Source organism: Pinus tabuliformis, chromosome 4_2, assembly GCF_031772625.1.
Source record: "Pinus tabuliformis cultivar Carrire ecotype Pingquan chromosome 4_2, CPIR1, whole genome shotgun sequence".
NCBI lineage: Eukaryota > Viridiplantae > Streptophyta > Pinopsida > Pinales > Pinaceae > Pinus > Pinus tabuliformis.
In genome coordinates this window covers 1081155870-1081180066 of record NC_142304.1, presented here as the reverse complement: position 1 = coordinate 1081180066, position 24197 = coordinate 1081155870, and the positions used below count along the sequence as shown (strand labels likewise).

The 24197-nt window shown below is 36.8% G+C and overlaps 1 protein-coding gene across 1 annotated transcript in view; it reads right to left on the bottom strand.

The window, feature by feature from the left end:
• The window catches only part of LOC149173395 (putative nitric oxide synthase), a 206512-nt gene that overhangs the window by 77316 nt on the left and 104999 nt on the right, over window positions 1-24197 (bottom strand). The window contains exon 5 of the mRNA XM_089426682.1: window positions 4248-4329. Coding sequence (XP_089282808.1) covers window positions 4248-4329 — 82 coding nt within the window. The remainder of the gene's footprint in view (window positions 1-4247; window positions 4330-24197) is intronic.

Below are 24197 nucleotides of genomic sequence, written 5' to 3'. Positions count from 1 at the left end.
ATTTGTTAGTGTGAAATTTCTTGGAAGGTGTACCAAAAACACTTCACTTAAGTCACTAGGTGACAAGTGACCCTAACAACAATTTGATGGCTACTTACGATTCAGATCTACAATAAAAATGGAAAAACCTGCAACAAAAATATAGACGATCTAGAACAGCAAACAACAGTAAAGATATCCAATGCAATAACCCAAATGGAAAGACTTTAATTGAATAAATTATTTATTAAAAACACCTGGTGAAGGAGATCTACAAAAGGGTCTGTAAGTCCCCCTCTGTGGGATGGGTCCTTTGATGTCCTTGATGCTTTAGCAAACGATCTTCTCTCTCAATATGTGAAAAACCTAGACAAAATGTGGAGAACTCAAATGGGAGCTCAAAAGAAAAAAGACGATAATGGTGACGATGATTATGATCATGGTGAAGAATGAATGGAAAACCTTCATATTTATAACAAACTATTGAGTTCATCTCGAAAATGGAGCATAAAATAATATTAACCAAATCAAGATCTAACCACTTGGAATACTTTATGATATTTATTGGAGACAGAAAATATATTTAAAATGGTTAAATGTCTTTATTCAGAAATAACTAACAAATAAAATGATTTATAATTATTTCACGAGGATTAAAATGGTGTGAAATTGAAATAATTATTAAATAGAGATTTAAATATTTATTCCAATGATAGAAATAAGGAATAATAAATAAATAGTGATTTATTTAATTATTCCTAAGGGATTTAGTCAAATGTGACAAGGAATAATTATTTAAATAGTGATTTAATAATTATTCCTAGAGAAAATTAAATAAATAATGATTTATGTAATTATTCTCATGGGTTTTTTATTTAAATCAGAAAATAATTTAATAAAAGTGCTTTACTAAATTATTTTCCATAGTGAAAGTGATTTTACTATGGTAAAATTAATCCTACATGGTGTATTTCAATCCACCAAGTTCAAAATGGCTAAGTCATCATTTTTTGGTGATAACAATTAGGATATTCAACCTCCAACAAATCGACTTCTCCACTTAAATCGACCTCCCTCTCTTCAACAACTCGGCCTCCTAGATATGCCCTCGAATCCTCTTGTAGTTTTCCTACTATGTGTTTCAATCTAGTGAGCCACTCGCACTAGAGAAAATCGCCTTCTCTTGTTGTGTCTCCTATCTTGTGTCTTCAGCTCTTCCTTAAGCTTCTTTTTATAATCTTCATTAAGCCCAAATCCCTAACCCTAATCTCCCTTCTAGAAGATCTTTGAGATCAATGGTTGAGATCATTTCTAAGTCACTTAAATAATTAAAGTATTTACCCTTAGAAAATGACTTAATAGTCCACAATAATTATTTGCCTTTAATTATTGTACTTTTCCTCAGTTAGACTTAGGAAAGAAGAGATAAATCACTTACTCCACCAAGAAAGCACGCTAAAAGGCAATAAACCATCTTCCACATGCTAAGACACCAAGCATATGCAGAAGACCTTCTAAAGCTACTATAAGCTTCAACAAGTGGCACTTGGGTAGGTCACCCACTATCATCTCAACATCCTACCTTACTTCTCTAGGCCAGCCCTCCTCTGGCTTCGATGGGGGCTCCCATACAAATCACTAGGGTTTAAACAATATGAAACAAGGTGATATTACAAATAACCCTAGAGAAGAAATGGTTTTTTGATCTAGTAAAGAAAAGACAACGATGGAAGGATGCAAAGACCAATGCCAATATTCAAGGGCAATAGGTGGATCGTGATCACAACCCCCTCTTTGTCAGCTCTTTCTTTACGGCCAAATGGGTGACATATTGGGGGTGAAACTATCCTATTCTAGGCTAACCCACAAGGAACACAGCTTCACTAAGAGGCCCTGCTCATTCAAGATACCCCAACCATTGTGCTAACGGCTATAACCAATATCCCACAAATTCAGTTGAAGATTCCCCTACTATGCAATTACACCTGCTAATTGGAGAAGTGGGACTTGAAGGAGTAACACGTCATCATTGCAGTAGCTCTTATTTTCCTTAAGGCCGAATTATTTCACTAGGTCCAGGAACTCAAGGAGACCGAATTGTTTATTCCTAGAGATCAAATTATTGAAGGACAAGTATTTGTTGGGCCAATTTGTCTACTAAAGATGAGATTGAAGTATGTTGAGGGTCTATTTCTATAGGTCAAGTTCTTCACTCATGGGCCGAGCCAAATAAAGGAACGTCTATTGAGGTCAAATTGCAGGCTGAGTTACAGTCTCTTGTGGTCCAAGATTATAATCTATTTGCAGGTCAAGCTTCACTGTGTGAGAGGCCGAGTTTCTTCGTCTTCTACAGACCGATTGAACATCATTTGCAGACTGAAACTCTGTTTGTTGGCAGGCCGAATTAGTTATCATTAAGGGCCGAGTTCTTCTCACTTCAGGCCAACTATTCCTTGGGCCACCACCTTATCTAGCACCAAATTTTGCAGACGTCAAAGTCTGTTTTTGAAGACCAGATTGCACCCTATTACCCAGCCAAATCATGCCTTGTTGCGGAGTTGCTACAGTTGACAATATTTAAGTACTGGCCATGTAAATTTCAGATCAGTATTAATAAATAAGATTGGCTGAGATTTGTTGTTCATATTTGGGTTATTAATGGATTAAGAGTTTTGTATTTATATCATAAGCAAACTGTTTGAAGAAATATCCCTATGATCAAAAGGTTTCTCTTGTTTTCATGCTTAATGTTGGAATAAATATTTGCAGGCCAATTGTTTGCCGAAATGCATGAAAGAAAATTTTAACACTTATTGCATGTTGTTTAGTAAATTTAGAATGGGACATTACAAGGAGAGGGGGGATAGGGAGAAAAGAGAGAAAATTTGCAAAGAACTTGAATAATAAAAATTGGACAGGAAAGCCAAAATTGAATATCAGGCTGCCTGTAGGTGATCAAAGTCAACTAGATGCTGTCTATTGCATGAAACAAATATTGAGATTACTCTCTGCACATTGTAATCAGTCCTCCAATCATTCGATTAAAGAACAAGTTTTTTCAACTCATTCAATCTTATGAAATTTTAATGTTGTATTTTATTGAAATGCTTTTACTTTGACATGTAGACCCTAGGCCCGCATCATAAAAATCCTCCCAAAAGCAAGCTCTAGTTGATAGGTGGTTCTATGGTACAAATAAATTTTAATAGCATATCTTGAATTTTATATTGTTGAAATTCTCAACTGTTGATTGCTTTATTCCCAGTGAAGGGATATGACAGGGAATCCATACCAGTCATATCCAGAATGGACATTTATGGATCTTACAGAGATTCGTGTTGTATCACTTCTGTATATAGATCCATGAAAGAGCCAAGGCAATAATGATCCATATCACAAGGATATCCAGGGGGGGAAGTATCGAATACCATAGATTAGATGAGATAGAGAAGCATGCAACATAGCTAGAAAGCCACTGAGCAAAAAAATAAAATTGAAATTTATATTAGTGTCCACTATAGACCAAACTAGATTAGAAGCCCAACCAAAAAAACCGGGGGCACAAGCACCCTTGAGAGATGAAATACGATAAACCTATGCAACTTTCCAGAATGTGGCTACTTGAAAAAGAGTAAATGCTTGGCAGGTAATATAATGAGCACAACCTGCAAGGATTTCGAGGCAATAGCCTTGGAAATATATCTTCCATGTGATGACTATAAGATTAATGAGTACTTCCATTAGGATTAAAAAATAGAAACTCAGGTGAAGGTTTATTGATGTAAACGGCACATAGAAGCACATCAAAATCACTACAGAACCTGTAGAGTAATTGTCCTAATTTAGTTCATCAAGAGCAGCCAAATACTCCAGGACAATTAACTGCAATTTTAAGCTTCATTTCCCTGTGAGTATGACAGTATAACTTAGTGAAAATATCCCTTGGATACCCTTAAATTATTCCCATATCTATTGTTGCTAATTATTCTTTATAAAAATTGTCTTGCTACTTCTCACCACGAAGTAATGCTGAAACCCAATAGAAATCATCCGAATAAAAAAACCCAGAATAGAATCACATAAGAAGCAGCTTCCAAGCAATGCACAAAATACTTCAAGTAGATCGTAATATTCTTCCAACAAACGGGTGTGATGTCAAAGCCCTGCCTATACACAAACAACTAGAAATATAGAGAAAAAACTGCACAGGCTAACATTTTCTACTCAAAGAAACAGATTTGTACGCATTAGTAAGAAAAAACCCCAACCTTTCTTTGTTGTTGAATTTCTGATACAACTCCAACAAACCCTGACAATGATTTTGAACTTGTCAAGTGAATACTAAGAACGCTGCATTAAACATTGAATAGAATCGCCATCATTTAGCTTTTGGTACAATGCCAATATTTTAACACATTCTAGCACCTAAAAAATAACAAAACTTTGGCACAACCATTAACAATTTACTTTTACTAATGTTCTTTTCAAATCTATTGAAATTAGTAACACACTGGTGAGGAAAACAAGTTTGAAATTACTGTTTTGCTTGACATCATTCATAACCCATTCAAAGAAAGCATTAAGGAAATGGTTTGGAATCGACAGTCATACATAAACCAAATTAAATGCCCCTTGCATAGACTTGTTAAATGTCTTTCCACAGAATATTGGAACTAGCAAAAGTAACTCAACTCACTAGGTTGAAAAGCAATAAAAAGTAAAAATCACTCTCCAACTACAAAGAAAAACTATCTAAACACAAGGTCAAATTCTTCATGTCCAATAACTCCAAAATTATCTCTTCACTTCAAAGTTTGGCTGACAGAAATGTCCCTGAAATTTAAATTTGCATCCCCTAGATACAAGTGAAAAGTGGAACTGTAACCCACATTGTTGACCATATAACCTAATTTTGGGATTAGTAAAAACTATAAAAAATTACAAAGAGCTTTCTGTTACCACTCAGTAATTTTCTGAGGTTGCAGAAGAAAATCACCAAGGTAACCACAAACCAACTTTGGAAGCTGGGATCTAGCCCTGCCAGCTTCAGAGAGGGCTCTCTCTGTAAGATTTAACTTTGTTGGATTGAATATTAGGCTAGTTATGAAGTTTGGGGTTTGATTTGTATTTGAATGGTTGGTTGATAACTAAATTACCATTGGGCTATGGAGTTTGTTACATAAAATACAGATTGACTGCAGTGTCTACAGATAGATCTCACAGGGCAGGGTAGCCAAACCGAATGGATTCTTTTAGTTTATGAGATGGAGAAGGAAGAACAGATTAAGATTCACTTTAAATATAGAGCATTGTTACTTGAATTCTATATTTAAAGATTAGAAGAAAACATTGAAATTATTCGTTGTCCGGTGCAGAGTGTAGATTGAAAACAACTATGTGCTATAAACAGAGAAATATAAACACATAAGACGATAGATGCACTTCACCAACAACTTGACACAAGAATCTTGTGAAAGAGCTTTCTGTATTACTTGGAAAATCCGTTGATGCTTTAGCAATATACAATAGTGTTCTTCGTACAAAAACCAACCCTTGATACTTCTAAAGATGAAGTATTTATAATTAATTTACAAAAAATATCCTGTCAGAATGACTAGGATGTATCTAAAAATAATAAAACTGAATCAATCTAACTTATTACAATGATATCAAGGAAATTCGAACTATCTGAAGTGGTGGCACTGAATTGGTGGAATAGCTAGCTGTCTAGCGCTCAAATTTTGCATGTGTTGTAACGCTGAGTTGTGCCCCTGAAACTACTTACTCCAGTAACTCACAAAGTTTATCCCAGCGTTGTTCACTCGGGATATTCATCTTCATCAACTTTCTGTACACTTTGTCGACTTCCGTATATTTGGCAAATGTCAGCCTCGTGATGAATAGATTTGGAATTGCATACTGAATGTTGAGAACGTATGCCAATGCTTCTAGGAACGCCTTTCCTGTCATACTGAATCTTCCAGCTGTAACCTTGGAACTGTCTCTTGCCTTGGTCATAATTTTCTCATTGTAATCCGACCACGCGCTGAGCTTGTCATTAATAACTAATAAGTTTGGAAGTCCTTTCTTGTAGAAGGGCTCCAGCTTGGTGAAGAATTTATTTACACCAGTGTTCATAATTCGACCCTTCTCTTCAAGTTGTCTCATAAGATTTCTTTTAGTCAACAATTTCCTAACTTCCAAATCGTTTTTGTTCTATCTTCAATTTCCAACTCTTCCAATTCCTGACTATTCTTAAAGTTAAGAAATTTGATGAGCTCAGTGGCTTCATTGGATCGTTCAATCAGCTCCTGTTGCTCAAAAATAATTTGGATTGAAGGCTAAATGCCTTCCATGTCTTCATTGATCCTTTTCCAGATATCTCTTTTACCTGTGCCAATGTATTTTTCCCATGGCACAGTGTTTTTCCATCTTCAGCAATCTTTGGGACAATGTTTGGGACTTCTGTGTTTTTGTCATGAAGGCATTTTCAAGTCTTGTACTTTGTTCCTATAGGACTTTCACCTCATGCCTTAACTTCTTTAGCTCTTCTCCCTATATAGACATGTTTTCCATTGATTCAACTAAATTAACTGAGTCATCTACAACTGATGTGGGAAGCACGGTAGAAGATGATGTTCCTGTTGTCGTGGTTGCTAAAGGGACACCAACTTGAAGTAAAGATGCAATAGGAACTGTGTCAAGAGGAACCACTGCAAGTTGTGAAATTTGTTCCCTTTCTTTTATCAACTTGTCCATCGCTGCTTCCATTTCTTTGATCTGTGCACTTTGTTCCATTAGAAGCTTTAGCATTTCTTCTTTTTGTAACTCTATCTCTCCAAGTTCCTTGGCCTCGTGGTCTTCTGTTGCTGGCAGCTTCAATTGCTTCTTCAGGGTTGTTATGTCAGCATTTTTCTTCCTAATTATCTCCTCCATGGATGTTGAATTGTCTGGATCAAAACCTGCTTTGATCACCATTTCCTCCAAGTATTTGATTCTGGTATCTTTGGCAAGTGAGGACACTTTCTCCAATTTAAGTTGAGACTGCACATTATCCAAAGTAAGTTGTAGTTTAGAGGCAATGATAGTAGTTTGTGTTAAAGTAGAGTATACCATTTCTCCAACCTGCTGTGCATATCTATTTGATCTAAAGGATGGACATCCTTTGCCTCAAATTCAAAAGTAGTTTGTTTGAAATCTGTTGCTGACTTTGGTTGAGGGACCTGGACCTGCAAGAATGCCATATGCATCCTTCCCTTCTCTGAATCATATGCTGAAATATACATGTGCTGGATGGAGGAAGATTGCTTCATGAATTGAGCAGATATATTATCATGAATGGCTTCATTCCTCTACTTAATCTCTTTATATCTCTGAAAAATATCCAGTTGCCTCTGCTCTGTAGATGATTCTGGTGTCTGAGGTATAGTAGTTGGAATCTCTTTAGTAGCCAAGGATGATGGGGACTCTGTGGTACCACTATCCAACTTAAAAGTCTGAAAACCTAAGAGTACAATAGTGCCTGGTGTGTCCTCCAGTGATGGGAAGTCTATTTTAGAGCCTGTTTTAATCTTCTTTGTGTATATTTTGAACTCTTTAGTTGAGACTTTTGTAACTAATGGAGAATCATCCTCTCTCGGTCTCTTATCTGTCTTTTCTCTAGGTATGGGAGTCTCTGAAGATGTCCTAGAAAGTACCTGCTCCTAGGCCTCCTGCAATATATTTTCTACCCAAGTGTGCTGGTTCATATACTTCTCTATTTCTAGCCTCTGAGTATGCACATAGGGTGTAGCTTTTTGTTCCTCTTAACTTGGAAATTACCCCAAAGGGGTTATAGGACCAAGTGAAATTGAGAGGGAAATTCATTTGTTTCAACAGGAGGTCTGCTTCCTCCCCTGCTGCTCTATTGTTGTAGATGAAAGGTCTTATCTGTGTTATGATCCGGAATTGAGATTTCTTCTTGGCTGCCACGAAATGGATGTTGTCAAAATGAATTATTTGCCTGATGTACTCCAAGGCAAATATTCTCATTGGCAAATACTTAGGCAGCTTATATGGTGGCAGCTCTGAACCATACACTCTAATTTCTGTGAATGACTGGTAAAGGTACCAGTCCCCTGTTTTCACCTATTCACTAAGCTGTAAAATCTTCTGCATGTCCTAACTTATCCTTGGAATCTGCTAGCCACTCAGCAAACAAGTTGTTGGATAGATAAACTGATTGATGAAGTTTGTGAAGCTGAATTCCTGTGATTGTCTTTTGATTAAGGAAGTCCATAAGACAACAGACTACGGCTCTCCTTGTTGATCAAGCTTCTGCACTGCGAAGGGAAACTTATCTGTTTGAAAGAAAATAAACATGTACATGAGAATAGAAGAATATCTGAACATTCCTTCAGTTAGAAACTGAAGGAATTGTTCATGAATTACATTTGCTAAGAAGTGACCATAGTCAAAGGTGACTGATAGTCCTTCTTCTGAAGAAAAGGTGGATAGAAAGCCTAGAATAGGCTCATCTACCCATTCATCTGAATAGTAACCAAGAATGGATGACAAGACAGAGATAATCTGTCTGGTCCTTTGAGGGAACATAGAAGAGGGATAAGGGGGGTTTTTCTTAGGGAGTTGAGAGTCTTCAGGGAGGAAAACTTCAAAGATTCTAGCTCTCTGGGGGAAGGTTAATTTCTGATAAATTTCTCTGAGAGCTTCAAGGGAAAAAGGGGTAAGGGAATCACTATGGGGGACCTGTAGCATTTGATTTATGTTATCAGTTGTAATGGTGAAGAGAATTTCACCATTTGGAGAAATAATAGCCCTCCTACTTGAAAGGTAAGAGGCTTGGCATTTTAAAAAGAATTCAGGAAAATGATAGGACTGGGGGAAAACAAACAGAGGAAGTTTGGACTGCCAGAGGTTTATTTCATCAGATTGATCGAGGTAATTATCCCGAAACCAATAACGTAATTTGAAGAGGTCGAATTCACATTGTGTTTCAGCAATCTTGTAGTCTCTGTCAGCGAGCGGAATGTGGTCTAAGTCCACAGGGGGAGTGAGCATAGGATTCACTACGGGGGCGACTTTGGGTACCATTGTAGTTGCAGAATGGATAGGGGAAGAATTTTGACAGAAGGAAATCGCAGCGTGTTTCAGGAATTGGCGGGAACTTAGAGTGACAGACCTCTGTAGATTTATCAGTGACGACCAACGGAAACGCTGCTGTGAGATTAGAGCGCAACAAGGGCGGGAGCAATATTCATAAGGCAAAGAGAAAAAGGTGTAATTGTAGATGAGAAATTAATTTTTATAAGTAGCGGATCGGGCTTAACCATTGGATTAACGGTCTTGATATTGCATTAATCTCTGTAATGGAGCGGGTGAACGAAAATAACCTTAATGGCAGGTGCAATGGTCGCGGACGTGGTAGTTGAGGATTGGTGGACGAATGGCGCGGGACCGTTGGCGAGAGTGATGGGAGGAGGGACACGTGGTGTGATGGGAATGGTGGATGAGACGAGACGTGGAGGACGACAATTGGTGGGAAGGCGGATTGCTGCGGGAGGCGAAACAGCTTTCGGAGGGGGGGTTAGGCGGTATCTGGTAAGCGAGGGGGGGTCCGAAATCCTACAGTGTTGACACATAGGGGGGCGGGAAACTGCTTTTCGGACCCCCCTTGCCATTAAAGATCATTACTGCGGGGGGGTTCGAAACTAATCCTGGGTCGTTGGATCAGTGTGATGGATGATCGGGAACGGGGAACATGTATGCAGTTTAACACTGATCAGCCCCACAACATATTTCTGGCGCATGCATTATATACCAAAGTCCAATATTTTGGACAATGAACCACTTAGCCTATTACATCGAAAAAGCATTATTTTCCTATTCTAATGCTTTTTACAACAAAAAAGGGTGTATTTAAATTTGCACATCCTATTTATTTTTTCATTCTTAACAGACTAAGAATGTTTATTTCAACTCACTAAACTAATCTAATCAACTAAATTAATCCAGATTAAACTGTTGGATTAACTTTATTCACCTATTCTACCTATCTAATCTTAGCCAAGATTACATTGTTTGGCTAAGTTATTCACTCTAATCTAATTAACATAAATTGAAACCATCTTGAACATGATTAAACTGTATGTCTCAAGCAGAAAGGGATTGTGGCATTTAAACAAGCTGCACACAATTTCATGAATTTATTCTTTATAAAGCCAAAAGGCTAGTAGTGGCACTTAAACTAGCATCACTTTCACATTTATTCATTTTTTGTGGGGTTCATTTATCATTTCCTTTCTTTTTCCTTTTTTTCTATTTTTTGTATTTATACCCTCTTTTCATTTTTATTTTTTATTTCTATCTTTTTTGGAAACAATTTGCAGAAAGCAATATTATTTACAATCTGAAATACTGAAAGCAATTATTCAATGATCATTTGATCCTATAAATTATAGGACCCTAACAATGGCTCCAGCTGGGGATGGCACTTCCTGGTGAAGTGTCAAGAACATCGTAGACTAGTAGCCTTGAATCCTCATCTTCAGTATTGGCTGCATCTAATTTTTTCGGTTTTCAATAGTTATGGTGGCAAAATGCCTCAAAGCTCAAGGCCTTCTCCACGGGCTTCAACTTTCAGACATAAGCTACCCACTCATGACAGTACAAAGGTAAATGGTATCTACAATGGGTGTGATAAAAACACTTTCTTAGTCCTGAAAAACATAATGCTTTAGCATCCTGCCATTGACAAGTCCTCCAAGTAATTTTGTTCCATTTGTGTTCTTCAGAAAAAATGCATTGTTACCTCGGTAAGAATCAATAATGTAAGGTCCCATCCACAAGTTGTCAAACTTACCATGCTTTCCTTTTTCTTCCCTTCTGGAATCCCATTTCAGAACATGATTGTCGATCTGAAAGTCATCAACTTTAGTCCTTCAATCAAATGTCTTCTTGATGCTATCTTGGATCAACTGAGTTCTGTTATGAACTGCTTCTCTTGTCTGATGCAAATGAATGGTCTGGTTTATTCTCCTCTGTAAATCATTTGGTTCCACCTCCAATTCTTGCATCATCTTTAAAATAGGAATTCCCAACGAAGTTGGAAATACAGCATCTATCCCATAAACTAGCTGATATGGAGACATGCCTATTGACTTTTTGGTAGTAAGCCTGTCTGCCCACAATGCATTAACCAGCTTGTTGTGCCATGATTTTTTATTGTCCTGCAACAACTTTTTAATAATGTTAACTAAGCTTTTATTGGAAGATTTTGCTAGTCCATTTCCCTGAGGGTAATAGGCTGTAGAATGTCCCAATGTTATCTGATATTTGTTGCAAAAATCTACCATCCTTTTTGACCTGAAAACTACAGCATTATCAGTAATAATTTTCCTAGGGCATCCAAATCTTGCAAGGATATTGTTCTCCAGGAATTTTATGATGATAACATCGGAAGCTTGTCTAGTAGGTATGGCTTCTATCCATTTTGTAAAGTAATCAGTGGCTGTCAGAATCCACTTGTGTTGGGCAGATGAGGCAGGGTGGATTTCTCCTATGAAGTCAAGGCCCCATTGTTGGAAAGGGGTTTCAACAGATATAGGCCTCAAGGGTAAAGGCAAAAGTTTCTTTTTACCTTCGAATATTTGGCATTTGTGGCATGAAGTAACTTTCTTTTGGATATCAAAAAATAGGGTGGGCCAGTAAAAACTTGCCCTCAGAATCTTATTTGCAGTAGTCTTCCAATACAGGTGTCCACCGCAGTCTCCTTCATGGAACTCTTGCATGACTTTATCTGCTTCATTTTTCAACAAACAGTTTAGTAAAACACCCCCAGCATCTTTCCAATACAGATTTTCATTCAAAATACAAAACTTAACAGCTTTAAGTTTAATAAATCTAGCCTTTGTTTTAGTTAAACCAGGAGGAGCTTGTAAATTATGTAGGACATAAATAATGTCTGCATACCAAGGAGAGGTAGCAAAAGCTTTTGCTACCAGTGGAGTCACCAACTCATCTAGTTCATTAAATATTGCCAAAAAAATTATATTTAAAGCATGTAAGTTAGATTCTGCCATTAATTTTGCTAACCCTTGACCTTTGATGAGTTTAGTGGGTCGGATTTCAATATCATATTCTAATATAACAGCAATCCACTTACCCCTTTTCCCATCAGGATCGTTTTGAGTCAGTATATCTTTTACTACTGCACTTGGAACAAAAGCAATGATGTGTGAATGAAGAATATACACTCTAAAATCTTTTATGGCCTTTACCAGGGCAAAAGCTTGTTTTTCCATAATGTCATATTTCAATGTTGCATCTCTCAAAGCTTTGCTGAAGAAAGCAATAGGTTGTTCATGGCCCTCATTGTTCTTTTGTAGGAGAACTGCAACAATGGTGTGCTCAGAAGCAAATGAAAAAATTAGGAAATCTTTAGCAAAATCAGGACTAATTAACACAGGTGCCTGAGTTAAACCTTGCTTTATATTGTTAAATGATTGTCTAGCTTCCATGTTCCATTTCACCTCAGTATATTTTTTTAGCATGTTGGTTATATTCTGTAAAAGCTCAGCTAAATTCGGAATGAATCTCCTTAGAAAAATTATCTATCCAATAAAAGATTGAACTTCCTTTATATTCCTTGGGGGATTAATTTTGAGTATAGCTTCGATTCTGCTGGGATCTATCTTGATTCCTTCTTTCAAAATTATGTGTCCCAACAGTTTTCCTTCTTGCAAACCAAATAATGTTTTCTTGGGGTTGAGGGAAATGCCAAATTTCCGACACTTTTCAAAAACTCTTCTCAGGTGATTTAAGTGTTCCTCATCTGTTTTCGAAAAAACAATGATGTCATCCAGATATATAACTATGAAATGACCCATTTCATCAGCAAAAGTAAAATCCATGGCTCTCTGAAAAGTTGCTCCAGCATTCATTAGACCAAAAGGCATTTTCACATACATGAAAGTGCCCCAAGGTGTAGTAAACGTTGTCTTCTCTTGATCGTCTGGGTGTACTAAGACTTGGTTATAACCAGAAAAGTCATCCAACAAGGAAATCATGCTGGATCCAACCACCTTCTGTAGGATGTGGTCCATCTTGGGCAGAGGGTAATTGTCTTTTAAAGAGGCTTTATTTAAATTCCGGAAATCAATGCAGAGCCTGATTTCACCAGTCTTTTTCCGAGTGGGAACCAAATTGGATACCCATTTGGAATATCTCAAAGGTACTATGATTTTTTCATCATACATTCTTTTTACCTCTTTTTCAACCAGAGGCATAAGCATTGGATTAATCCTCCTTGATTTTTGTTTAAAGGGTTTATGATCTTCTTTCAAGGGAATTTTGTGGTGTATGATACTGGTGTCATAGGATTTTAGGTCCTCATAACTCCTGTGAATGCTTCTACGGGTGTCATATTATTGAGGATTTTATGAGGACTTCTATTTTGTATATATACAGCGGTCATTGTTGCTTCTCCTCATATAAATTTTGGTATATGTTGATCAAAAATCATTGTTCGTATACATTCTTCAAGTGTTCTATGTTTCTTTTCTGTAACTCCATTCTATTCGAGATTATAGGGAACAATAAGCTCCCTCTTAATTCCTTCTTCTTTGCAATATGCAATTATTTAGTTTTAAGTGTATTCTCCACCATTATCGGATCTTAAAGTTTTTACTCTTCTTTCGGTTGAGGTCTCTACTTCAGACCTAAATTCCTTGAACTTTTCAAATATTTTGTCCTTTGATTTTAGTAGATAGAGCCGTGTCTTTCTGAAGTGATCATGAATGAAGGTTGCATAATAAAGATGACCTCCAAGTGATTTGTCAGGCATAGGCCCACACACATCTGAATGAATGAGGTCCAATATTTCTTTAGACCTTGTTTCACTGCTTGTAAGTGGCTTCCTTGTATTCTTTCCTGAGGCACATCCCTTGCATATTCCTTCACGATCTTCTTTGATATTGGGAATGCCATTTACCAATTGATTGAGAGAGGGAATAACCTTATAATGTAAATGTCCATATCTTCTATGCCATAGTTCAATGGGATTGATTTCCATGTGAACTAGGGCTTGAGGAGATGGTGTTATGACTCTATATAGACTTCCTTCACGTATTCCAATAACCCTAGCTTTATCGATGCTTGAATCTTTTCCCCAAGCCAAAACTTTTCCATCTACAAAAGAAATTCTATCACCTTTATCTTCTAAGCAAGAAATTGAAAGTAAATTCTTTTTCAAACCTAGAACATAGAGTATATTGTTGAGATGTAGCTTTGCTCCATTGTCCAGCTTCAAAGAAGTTGATCCCAGGCCTTTAACAACATAGCTTTTGTTGTCTCCCAATTCCACTTTATGAGAAGATTGTTCCTTTGATAGAGTGTGAAGTTGTTTGTTATCTCTAGTCATGTGTCTTGATGCTCCACCATCAATAATACATACATTGTCATCACTGAGTGAACCTGTGAATGTAGACAAAAACCCTTTTCTTTTGACCTTATTGAATAAGTTGTAGATGATTCTTTTGATCCAGTTTCGTACAATATTGAATCCCATTTTCAAGTATCTTATCATAGAGGGAGTAGCCCTTTCTTTCAAGCCAACAGAGTGATCTCCAATCTTTCTTGACCTTAGCTGTAGTACCATGTTGAGAAATCAATGCTAGTAGAATTAGGGTTTGATTTCTCTTTCTTGATAATTACTTGTGAATTATGTTGGCTTCTTTTCCTTCTTTATTATATTATCTTTCATCAAGCAATTACCAAGTTATGGGTGAATAAAGATCACAAGAACAAGAGACACAAGATGTAGGCACTCTGCCAGCAAACTTCTTCCTTCAGTATTTAAGACGAGATAGTCCAAGACTCTTCAACCTAGACACAGACTTCCTCCAACCACCAAGTCAGCCCTTCCTTCCAGCAACTTCGATTTAGATCTTCCAGCAACAGAACTTCGACCCAGAAAATAGCTCAGTAACTTCGCATAAAAGAGAGAGAGAGATAGCCCAGAAACTTCGACTTGCAATCCTTCTTTCTTCTCCTTGAACTTTGCACTTTTCTGCACTTCCTTCTTGTGCATCGAACTTGTTGGTTGGTGATCAAATAAATCGAACTACACTTGTATATATAGCCTCTTTTGTGGGTCGAATTGTCCTCTTGTAGACTGACTTCATCAGGCAAGGGCCGACTTGGGGTGGAGGTGACAAATTACATATTTGACTGAATAATAACTCTGTTTACATGATTCAAAAGCCCAAGAAGGGTCTCATTAAATGGACAATGACTCTAATGATTCAATATAAACCCTAGAAATCCTCAATGGGGACTTTGACCTATAAAATGATGACGCAAGCATGAAACCCTTGCTTTAATAAGTCATTGTAATAATAATAAAATTTTGTTTTTCATTCTTTGATAAATACATTTCATAATGACTCAAATATGAAAACCGAACCTAATTACATTCTTCAACAAAGACAAGTGCTCCTCTCTCTCTATTCTTGGGATGAGTTACATTTCTCCTCAAGTAACTCCTCCCTCATGGAATTCAATTCTCCTATTGTTGGCTCAAAGCATGAATTCATTTTGTAACTCCTCTCATTTCTCATCTATTTAAGCAAGAGCAAGTGAATTGAGAGTAGCATGTTCATTGTCAATAAGGAGACTAAGTGTTGAGTGTGTGCAAGAGAAGTGTGAGAGCAAGTGAAGAGCAAGAGCAAGGTAAGAGCTGGAACAAGTGTGAAGGACAAGATCTGATCAAGAGAAGGAGGAGATCTTCAAGCAAAGAGCAAGAGCACTTCAGCTGCAAGTTGATCAAACATTGGTGACTTTATTCATCTCTCTCTCTCTCTCTCTCTCTCTCTCTCTCTGTACTCTACTAAACAATTGAAAAAATCTAATAGAAGAAAAATCATTTGGGTTTTCCCCTTGAAGGGTTTTTCCCTAGTCATTGGAACTAAATCTCAGAGTCTCATATTTGTGCTTGGCTGTCTTCATATGATCCTTATGTTTATGTTCTATCTACAATTGTTGATCTGAAAAGTTTTGAAGAAGAAATATGCATTCTAAGTAATTGTAATAGCATAGAACATTTAATCTTCTGCAAAATACTTTCAAGTCTCAACTTAGAACATTAAGTTTTATGCACGGATCTTTCAAGTTTCTGCATAGAACTTTCATATTTTTAACGTTTATATTGTTAGTTCTATCTGCCTTTGGATTTACTAGTGTACAATTATTTTGCACTATTATTTGGGTTGAGGAAACACCGATGATTAGAAAGATCTACTGGATTTTAGCTGAATCCCTAGACTTCCTTTTCCCTGTGCCAATCAACTCCAGTGGATCTAACAAACCTTTCTACTGTGTGTGTAGAAAATTTTATTTCATAGAATTTCAAGTACATGGGGAAGTTTTAGTTGAACTGACTAACTACTTGAGGCGTGAAAGCTATGGATCCATAACAGGTTTTCTTATAGGCTCATCCTAAGAATATCTTTAAAGGAAGTTTCTTGTCTTTTATTCTACCAAGATCATCTATTTACAAATTTATCTCAGTTATTTTAAAGCACTTTCATTGATCTATCTGTTATTTCTAGAGCTATATTATCTTATATATGGGTGGAGGTTTCCTCATACCCATAGAATAGACTTGTAAATTATTTGTAAATACTTGTAAATAATTTCTCTAACCCTTTGTATCTATATTTGTCTTGTATATATTTGTGGGGTTCTTTTTTTTTTCTCTTTGCAGATCTGAAGACAAGGTCTGGAGATTGGCTTGCAAATATTTGATCCCATTGGTTTTCAAGCAGATTCGCAAGTTTATTTGGGTCGATCTCCTCCTAGCCACACAGCTAGGGTTTTGAAGCAAAACATCACATTTTCAAGTGTCGCAATTTGGGGTTTGGTTCATATTGTAGCCCCAAAAAAAAAAATTGTGAGGTCGCAGGCTTGGTAGGCCTTATTTCATTGTTCCGCAAGGGTTTGGGGCACTTTTTTGGCTTCACAAAGTCCTTTGCTAATCATTTCAAGGAGCTGCAAACATTTTTCCTCCATTCTTGCTAGGTCGTAAGGGTTTTAGGCGTTGTTTCTTTGCCATTGGATTTCATATGCACTAACCCTTGTTCTGCAGTGATAGAACAGAGTTTTTGAGGGTTTTAAAAGTTCTTTTTTTAGGGCCGCAAGCAAATATTGAGCCTATTTTTCTCCAAGTCCGCAAGCATTTTGGAGACTGATCTCTGCTTCCAAGAGAGAAAGTCTTTAGGGTTTTGAAATTTAAAAAAAAAATGTGGCTTCCTTTTTTTAAATTTTATCGATTTCTAATCTTTCTTTGAGTAACCTCGCAGGCATATCTTTGGCATCAATTAGCTGAGCCACATGCCATAGGAGGCTTGGATTTTCCTTGATGTAAATCAACTAACCCTTTGATTTGTTCTATGGAGAAAAATGAGTTTTTCTAAGGGGATTTTCATTACATTTTGGCAAGAAATCAATCTTTCGGGAGGCTTGAAATTAATTTTGAAGTTTTTTAGTGAAGGTTGCAAGCCTTTTTAGCTAAGTTGCACTGAAACGAATATGGGAACGGATACAGATACAAGGTTTGAAATAGATATGGAAAATTTTCAAAAAATCTGGATATGGCACGGCAGGAAACGGCACACATTTATATATATATATATATATATATATATAAAGAGAGAGAGAGAGATATGATATGGCAGGAAACGACACATATATATATATATAATAATAAAAATTTCATATTACCATTCATATTTTAGAATCTAAATTATATCTAAAGACTAAAAATACATAATCAATTATCATCTATGATCTATCATGATTCATCATCATCAATTCAACATAAACATTGTCATCATCATTAATGATTATTATAACATTCATGATTCAACATATCATCAAGTTTTTGTTTCAAATTTCAATCATCAAGTTATCAACATGACAAGTTACAACATCATCACCAAAATTAATAATGCATACTACATAGTACAAAGTACAAAATGAACTATGACTGGCAGTCTACTATCATTATTCATAATTCATATGGTTGTTCAAAAGTTTAAAAGTTAAAACACCATCATAAATTACATTTACATATCATCAAATATGTCTTCATTCCTGTCACTAAGAAGTTCCACATCCTCTCCAGAAGTGGGAACATTGTTGCCATGTCCACTTGAAGATCCACCTATTGGTGACTCCACATCAAACAAAGTCATATGAGACATGGCATTCAATGTCATATCCAAGTCAGACAACTCTAGTTCCACGTCCCATAATTTGGTGGCCCCAAATTTGTATTCATCTCTCTTGTGTGACAAAAGGCGAAGGTTTGAATGAACATACACTAGTTCCTCAACCTTCTTAGAGCCCAATCTGTTTCGCTTCACTGAATGGATGAAGCCGTATGTACTCCAGTTCCTCTCTATTGAAGAGGAACTAGCAACCTGTGACAAGATCATGATGGCCAATTTTTGGATATGTGGAAGTACCCCATTGTTATGAATATAATTCATAACAATTAGATAAATAAAATAAATATAAATATTAAATAATTAAGTATTATTTAGGTTAAAAAGTCATTTAATTAAGTGAAAAAGTATGTCTAAAAGACATGCCCATTCACGAAAGGTCACCTGCTGAGATATAAAAGCAGGGCCTCATTGTAACTTTCAAATCATCTTATACATTTTATATATATTAATAAATTATTATTATTAATACCTGTGTGTATTTTTACATTCAAGTCTACAAGTTATCAAGTTTTCGTGCTTCAGCATAAGTTTTTATGCTACAGTGGTATCAGAGCCATGGCACACGATATAATCATGCGGGCCTTTGAACGTAGTTCGCCGCACAATGTGCCATTACATTCACATCTTGATTATGTTGAACAAATCAGTATTCAAGAAGTATTTCAGCATTTAGAAAACTCATGTGCAGAAATTAAAGCATGTCGAAAGGAAATTTCAGTTGAAGAGGAGGGGTTAGTGAAGGTGAGGATAACCAAAGTGAGGTCAGTGAGTGTCTATCTAATGAAGATGAAGGTGAAGAAGAAGAGGTTGTAGAAGATTCTGAAGATTCTAATTCAGATACTGATTCTAAACCAAATAGGAAAGCAGAAAACTACATAATTTATGGGATAATGGAAGATCTTGAATCAATTCACACTGAGTATACGACAGGAACTATTAACTCTAATGAACATGTCACAGGAACTGTTAACTCTAATGAGTATGCAACAGTAACTGCTAACTCTAATGAGTATGCAGCAGTAACTGCTAACTCTAATGAGTATGCAGCGGTAACTGTTAACTCTAATGACTATACAACAGTAAGTGTTAACTCTAATGACTATGCCATGGGAACTGCTAGCCCTAACGACTATGCCCCTGGAACTATTAACTCTAACAGCGACCTTGGCATTCCACCTCATGATATTGATCATGACTGGATTGCTACAGTATCATTGGGTGGCTATTGGTCCCCTCTTGACAGATCAAACCAGGGGAAGAAGATTGTCTGGAGTGTCGGTACATCTAACTCAGAAGATTCGGTGACATCTGGCTTTCCACGTTGCCTCTGTAAAAATGTTGTTGCTGACTTTGAAGCTAAGAAAAGGCTAGGTGGTCGTCCAGGTACTGCTAAGCTCTTACCGCCGAATGCTCAGCCATACTTAGAGCCTCCACCAAAGAGGTCATGTTGGATTCCACCTGGCATCCTTAAAGGCATGCTGCCTTTAAAAAGAAATGTCGAGGCGGCAGCCCTACCCCTGGCAACACGTAAACCGGTGCCCAAAGTGCCAACGACGCAGAAAACGTGTCGTGGAAGGCCACGTAAGGGGACTTTACCCTTAGTAAACACAATTGAGCACAAAACCGTCCACGTCATTTCAGATGACTCAAAGATAATAACACACGCTGGCAACAAACGTACTAAACATCAACATCAGACAGCGCCAAATTTAGGAAAACCGCTAACTGTTCCTGTGCCAAATGATGAGAATGTTCGAGTTAGGAAGGGCCAAAATTGGCAGCATTCATCTCCTAGTCCAGTTAGGAAGGGCCAAAATTGGCAGCAGTCATCTCCAAGTTCAGTTAGGAAGGGCCAAAATTTGTCGTCGTCATCTCCAAGACCTGGAGCCGCCGTTAAAGAAGAAGATGCAGACAATATTAGTGACCGATGTAGTTCCAATAATGAGTATATTAAACGGAATGAAATACAAATTGTGACATTAGATGAAACGAAACGTCGTCACACTTATAGTAATAACTTCATAAGCATCTTGCAGCTGATGGAAGAGGGATCCCGAGGATTCAAATTGTTCACGCTGACATCTCCTGACAAAAAACCGCCAGCCCATCATATAGCAGCATGGTCAATCGGGTTAAAGGCATATGCGGTTGCAAAGACACTTGCAGAGCAGGAAGCGCTGCAGTACGAAAACGAACGCAGTCTGGCTGTGGTGATTATCAACCCTGTGGTGATGATTAGATTTGCCATTACCCCCAACATTCCCTACTCTATTGAGTTAACGCTTTCGTTGCTTATCAAAGAGAACCATAGCATAGAATCGTTGAAGGCTCTACAAATCTTATTCGACACACTTTAATTGGGTCACCAAGACAACGTCTCCAGCGATCATATTTTCGTGATAGAGGGTCACTACATCTGTTGCCCAATCAACTCCTCAGGCCCACTGCTGGCACACTACGTGTCAAAACGCTATCCACAACTCAATGTCCAAAACAAAAAGTTGTATGTATTAATTCCGGTCAAACGGTGTGAATTCATAGTAGTATCGAATCCCTTGAAGCTAAATTTGAATATCCTTCCCTCATGGGCCTATTCGACATTCCTACATGATGACTCTAATGCCACTTTTGTTCCTAAGCCCGTCGGTTTTAATCAGGAAAATGCTCGTCCACATTCTTCTGTGTTGGACACTGAAAATTTCTTCCCAGATTATACTGACCAGATGTATTCAATCCCTTACAGTTCTTTGCCTTTTCCTGAAGTCGGCGTACATTCTGATGCATATCTTCAACAAACGGTCTCTGAGAATGATGGAGTAATTCGTAATAATATTCCTCAAACAGTCCCTATGAATGATGGGTTAACTTGCAGTGATAATACTGAGTGTACTCTCAAAGTTAATTTCTCTGATACAAATCCACCGGGCTCTAATGTGCGAAGGACGTGTTGTGGTTGTCAAGAGACGTGTCGTTTAGGGTTCACCATCACACCGTTTAAAAAAAAATTAAAACGATTGCCGTCACCTGTTTTTTTATGAACGTATCATATAAAAGTGGTTATATCTATATATATATATATATATATATATATATATATATATATATATATATATATATATGACGAGGTTAATGTAAAATGGAGATTAATAATGATCTTACAATCACATAATTTAATTAATTAAATTATTAAATATATATATATATATATTATTTAAAAAAAAAAAACAAAAAAAATACTAAAAATTAAAAAAAAAAATCCAAGGAAATAGTACTGATAAGCTACATGACAAATCGATGACCAAGTTGTATACATTGAGACAACAGCGACTAAGTGAAGAAAACCCCCAGCATTAAAGCTTTGAGGACAAAGCTTCCGAAGGGAGAGGCTATGTTATGAATATAATTCATAACAATTAGATAAATAAAATAAATCTAAATATTAAATAATTAAATATTATTTAGGTTAAATAGTCATTTAATTAAGTGAAAAGGCATGTCTAAAAGACATGCCCATTCATGAAAGGTCACCTGCTGAGATATAAAAGCAGGGCCTCATTGTAACTTTCAAATCATCTTATACATTTTATATATATTAATAAATTATTATTATTAAATACCTATGTGTATTTTTACATTCAAGTCTACAAGCTATCGAGTTTTCGTGCTTCAGCATAAGTTTTTATGCTACACCCACCATAGTAGTTCCACCAATCAGTTGGACTTAATATGGTCTTGTCCCGCATACAATCAATATCAGAACCCCAACCCTCTGATCCCACAAAATGAGAAAACTCTGCATGAATCCGAAGCCCAATTTGGGATCTACAAAAAGCTTTCTAAAAGCATTTTTAAATCCTATTGCGACTTCTGGATCTTTGTTTGGTGTGGTTCTTTCTAGATCACTTAGCAACTCTGCAGCGTAATATTTTGTTCCACCTTTTGGTCAATATATCTTTTACTTATCTGTAAAAGAATTCATCTGGATCATTCTCCTTGGCATTTATAACCACCCTTATCTTCTCTATCATGGAATCAATGCCCTCATACAACTCTCCCAAATTAGGCATATCTGTGTCAAACATATGGAGCAAATCCACAATTGGCTTAGTAAATGCCAAGAGGTACTCCACCCTATCCCACCATTCATCATCAACAACCAACTGTTTCATTGCTTGTGCTCTATCAGATTGGGATTGCCTCCGTTGATTCCAAAGAGAATTGCATACCATTGATTGTAATGCATCTTTCACCTACATAAGCCTTGTTAAGACTATGATGTGAGAAGAAAATTGAGTCTCGGCAACCTGCAAGTGCCAAATTGTCAATGTTTCAAATTTCAACAAAATTAAAAATCATAAATTGATTGAATAACTACTACGATTCACGAATCATGACATTTGAGAATACAATTTAGATATTTGAATTTAGAGTCAGAAATTAGAATTTTTGAAATAAACTTTAAAGTTTAGGTACCTTAAGAAGCTCCAACTTCGCAAATTCACTGTAGATGCCTTAGGACATGTGGTGGTTTGTGATAAAGGCTTGAATTTCTTTTGCCTCTTCAAAAATAACTCGAATCCACTCAATTTGCTTCCCCATCTTGCTCAACATGAGGTTCAATGAATGTACAGCACAAGGGGTCCAAAAGATGTGTTGATATTTGCCTTCAATAATTAGGCCTGCTACTCTACACATCGTTGCATTGTCAATTATTACCTAGACAACATTTTTTGGCCCCACCAATTCAATTGCTTCAATCAAGATGTCAGCAATGAATTGAGAATCTTTCATCTACCCCTCACAATCCACTGCCTTCAAAAACATTGCCCCCTTTGGGCTCTGAGCAATCACATTGATCAAAGGCCTATTTCTTTGATCTTTCCATCCATCAGAAATGATGGACACCCCTGAAATGCGCCATGAATTACGAATGGGGCTTAATTTAGCCTCCAAATCTAACTTTTTAGCACTCAACATTGTGGTGCATACCTTCTCATATCCAGGGCTCTTGAACCCTCTTGGGGCTTCATTCACTGCTTTTATCATCTTTGCCTAGTAAGGAGATCGCACAAGGTTAAAGGGAAGACCATTTGCATAAATGCATTGACCTATAGCTGCATTTGCTATCTCTCGAGCATCATTATTAAAATCCCTTCCAAGCAGTCCCAAATTAGACCGCTTTGAACAAACAATTCCATGAGAATGAAGTGGAGGCTTTGATGAAGATGCTCCCAACCTTGTTGGGTGTTTTAAATGGGAGGCGGGATTTGCCTCATTTGCTTTAGCATCTGCCTCGCCTTGTTCTTTCTGATATTTTGCAAGTTTTTCCTTGCTTAAACCATTTCCATCTGTCCCATTCTCTTTAGGTGGGCCACTACATATTCGAACCCCATTGCCTTTTAACCCAAGCAAATGTGTTTTAACTCGTGCGAATGATCCCTTATACTCCTTTTTACACTCACTGCAAACCCATGCCAATGATCCCCCTCGGATCTTCCCAACAGTGGTTACATATTTCCAAAGTGGTGACTTTGGATCAACTTTAGGGGCAGATTCAATTTCATGTTCCACTTCCACTGCCTCACGAATGGCTGAACTTGAAGTTGCCATGAATGATGATGATGATGTAAATGAAACTGCAAAATAAAATTGGCAAATATGTATTTCAAAAATTCAAAACAAGTTACAAACTTAAAAATTAAAATATGTATCTCAGATCTCAAGAATACCCTAGTAAAACTTATTTTTATCATTATAATGTTGATTTGGGATAGCATTGGATGTGCTCTAGACATGAAAATTGGTGGAGAGGCTAAAGCACATGAGATCTCCAAGACCCAGAAATGATTTGGGCAGATTGTACCCGGTTTGGGAGATATTAAAATAATTAATATTTTTAATGGAGTTCCTGAGTCTAAACTTGGGAAAAATAAA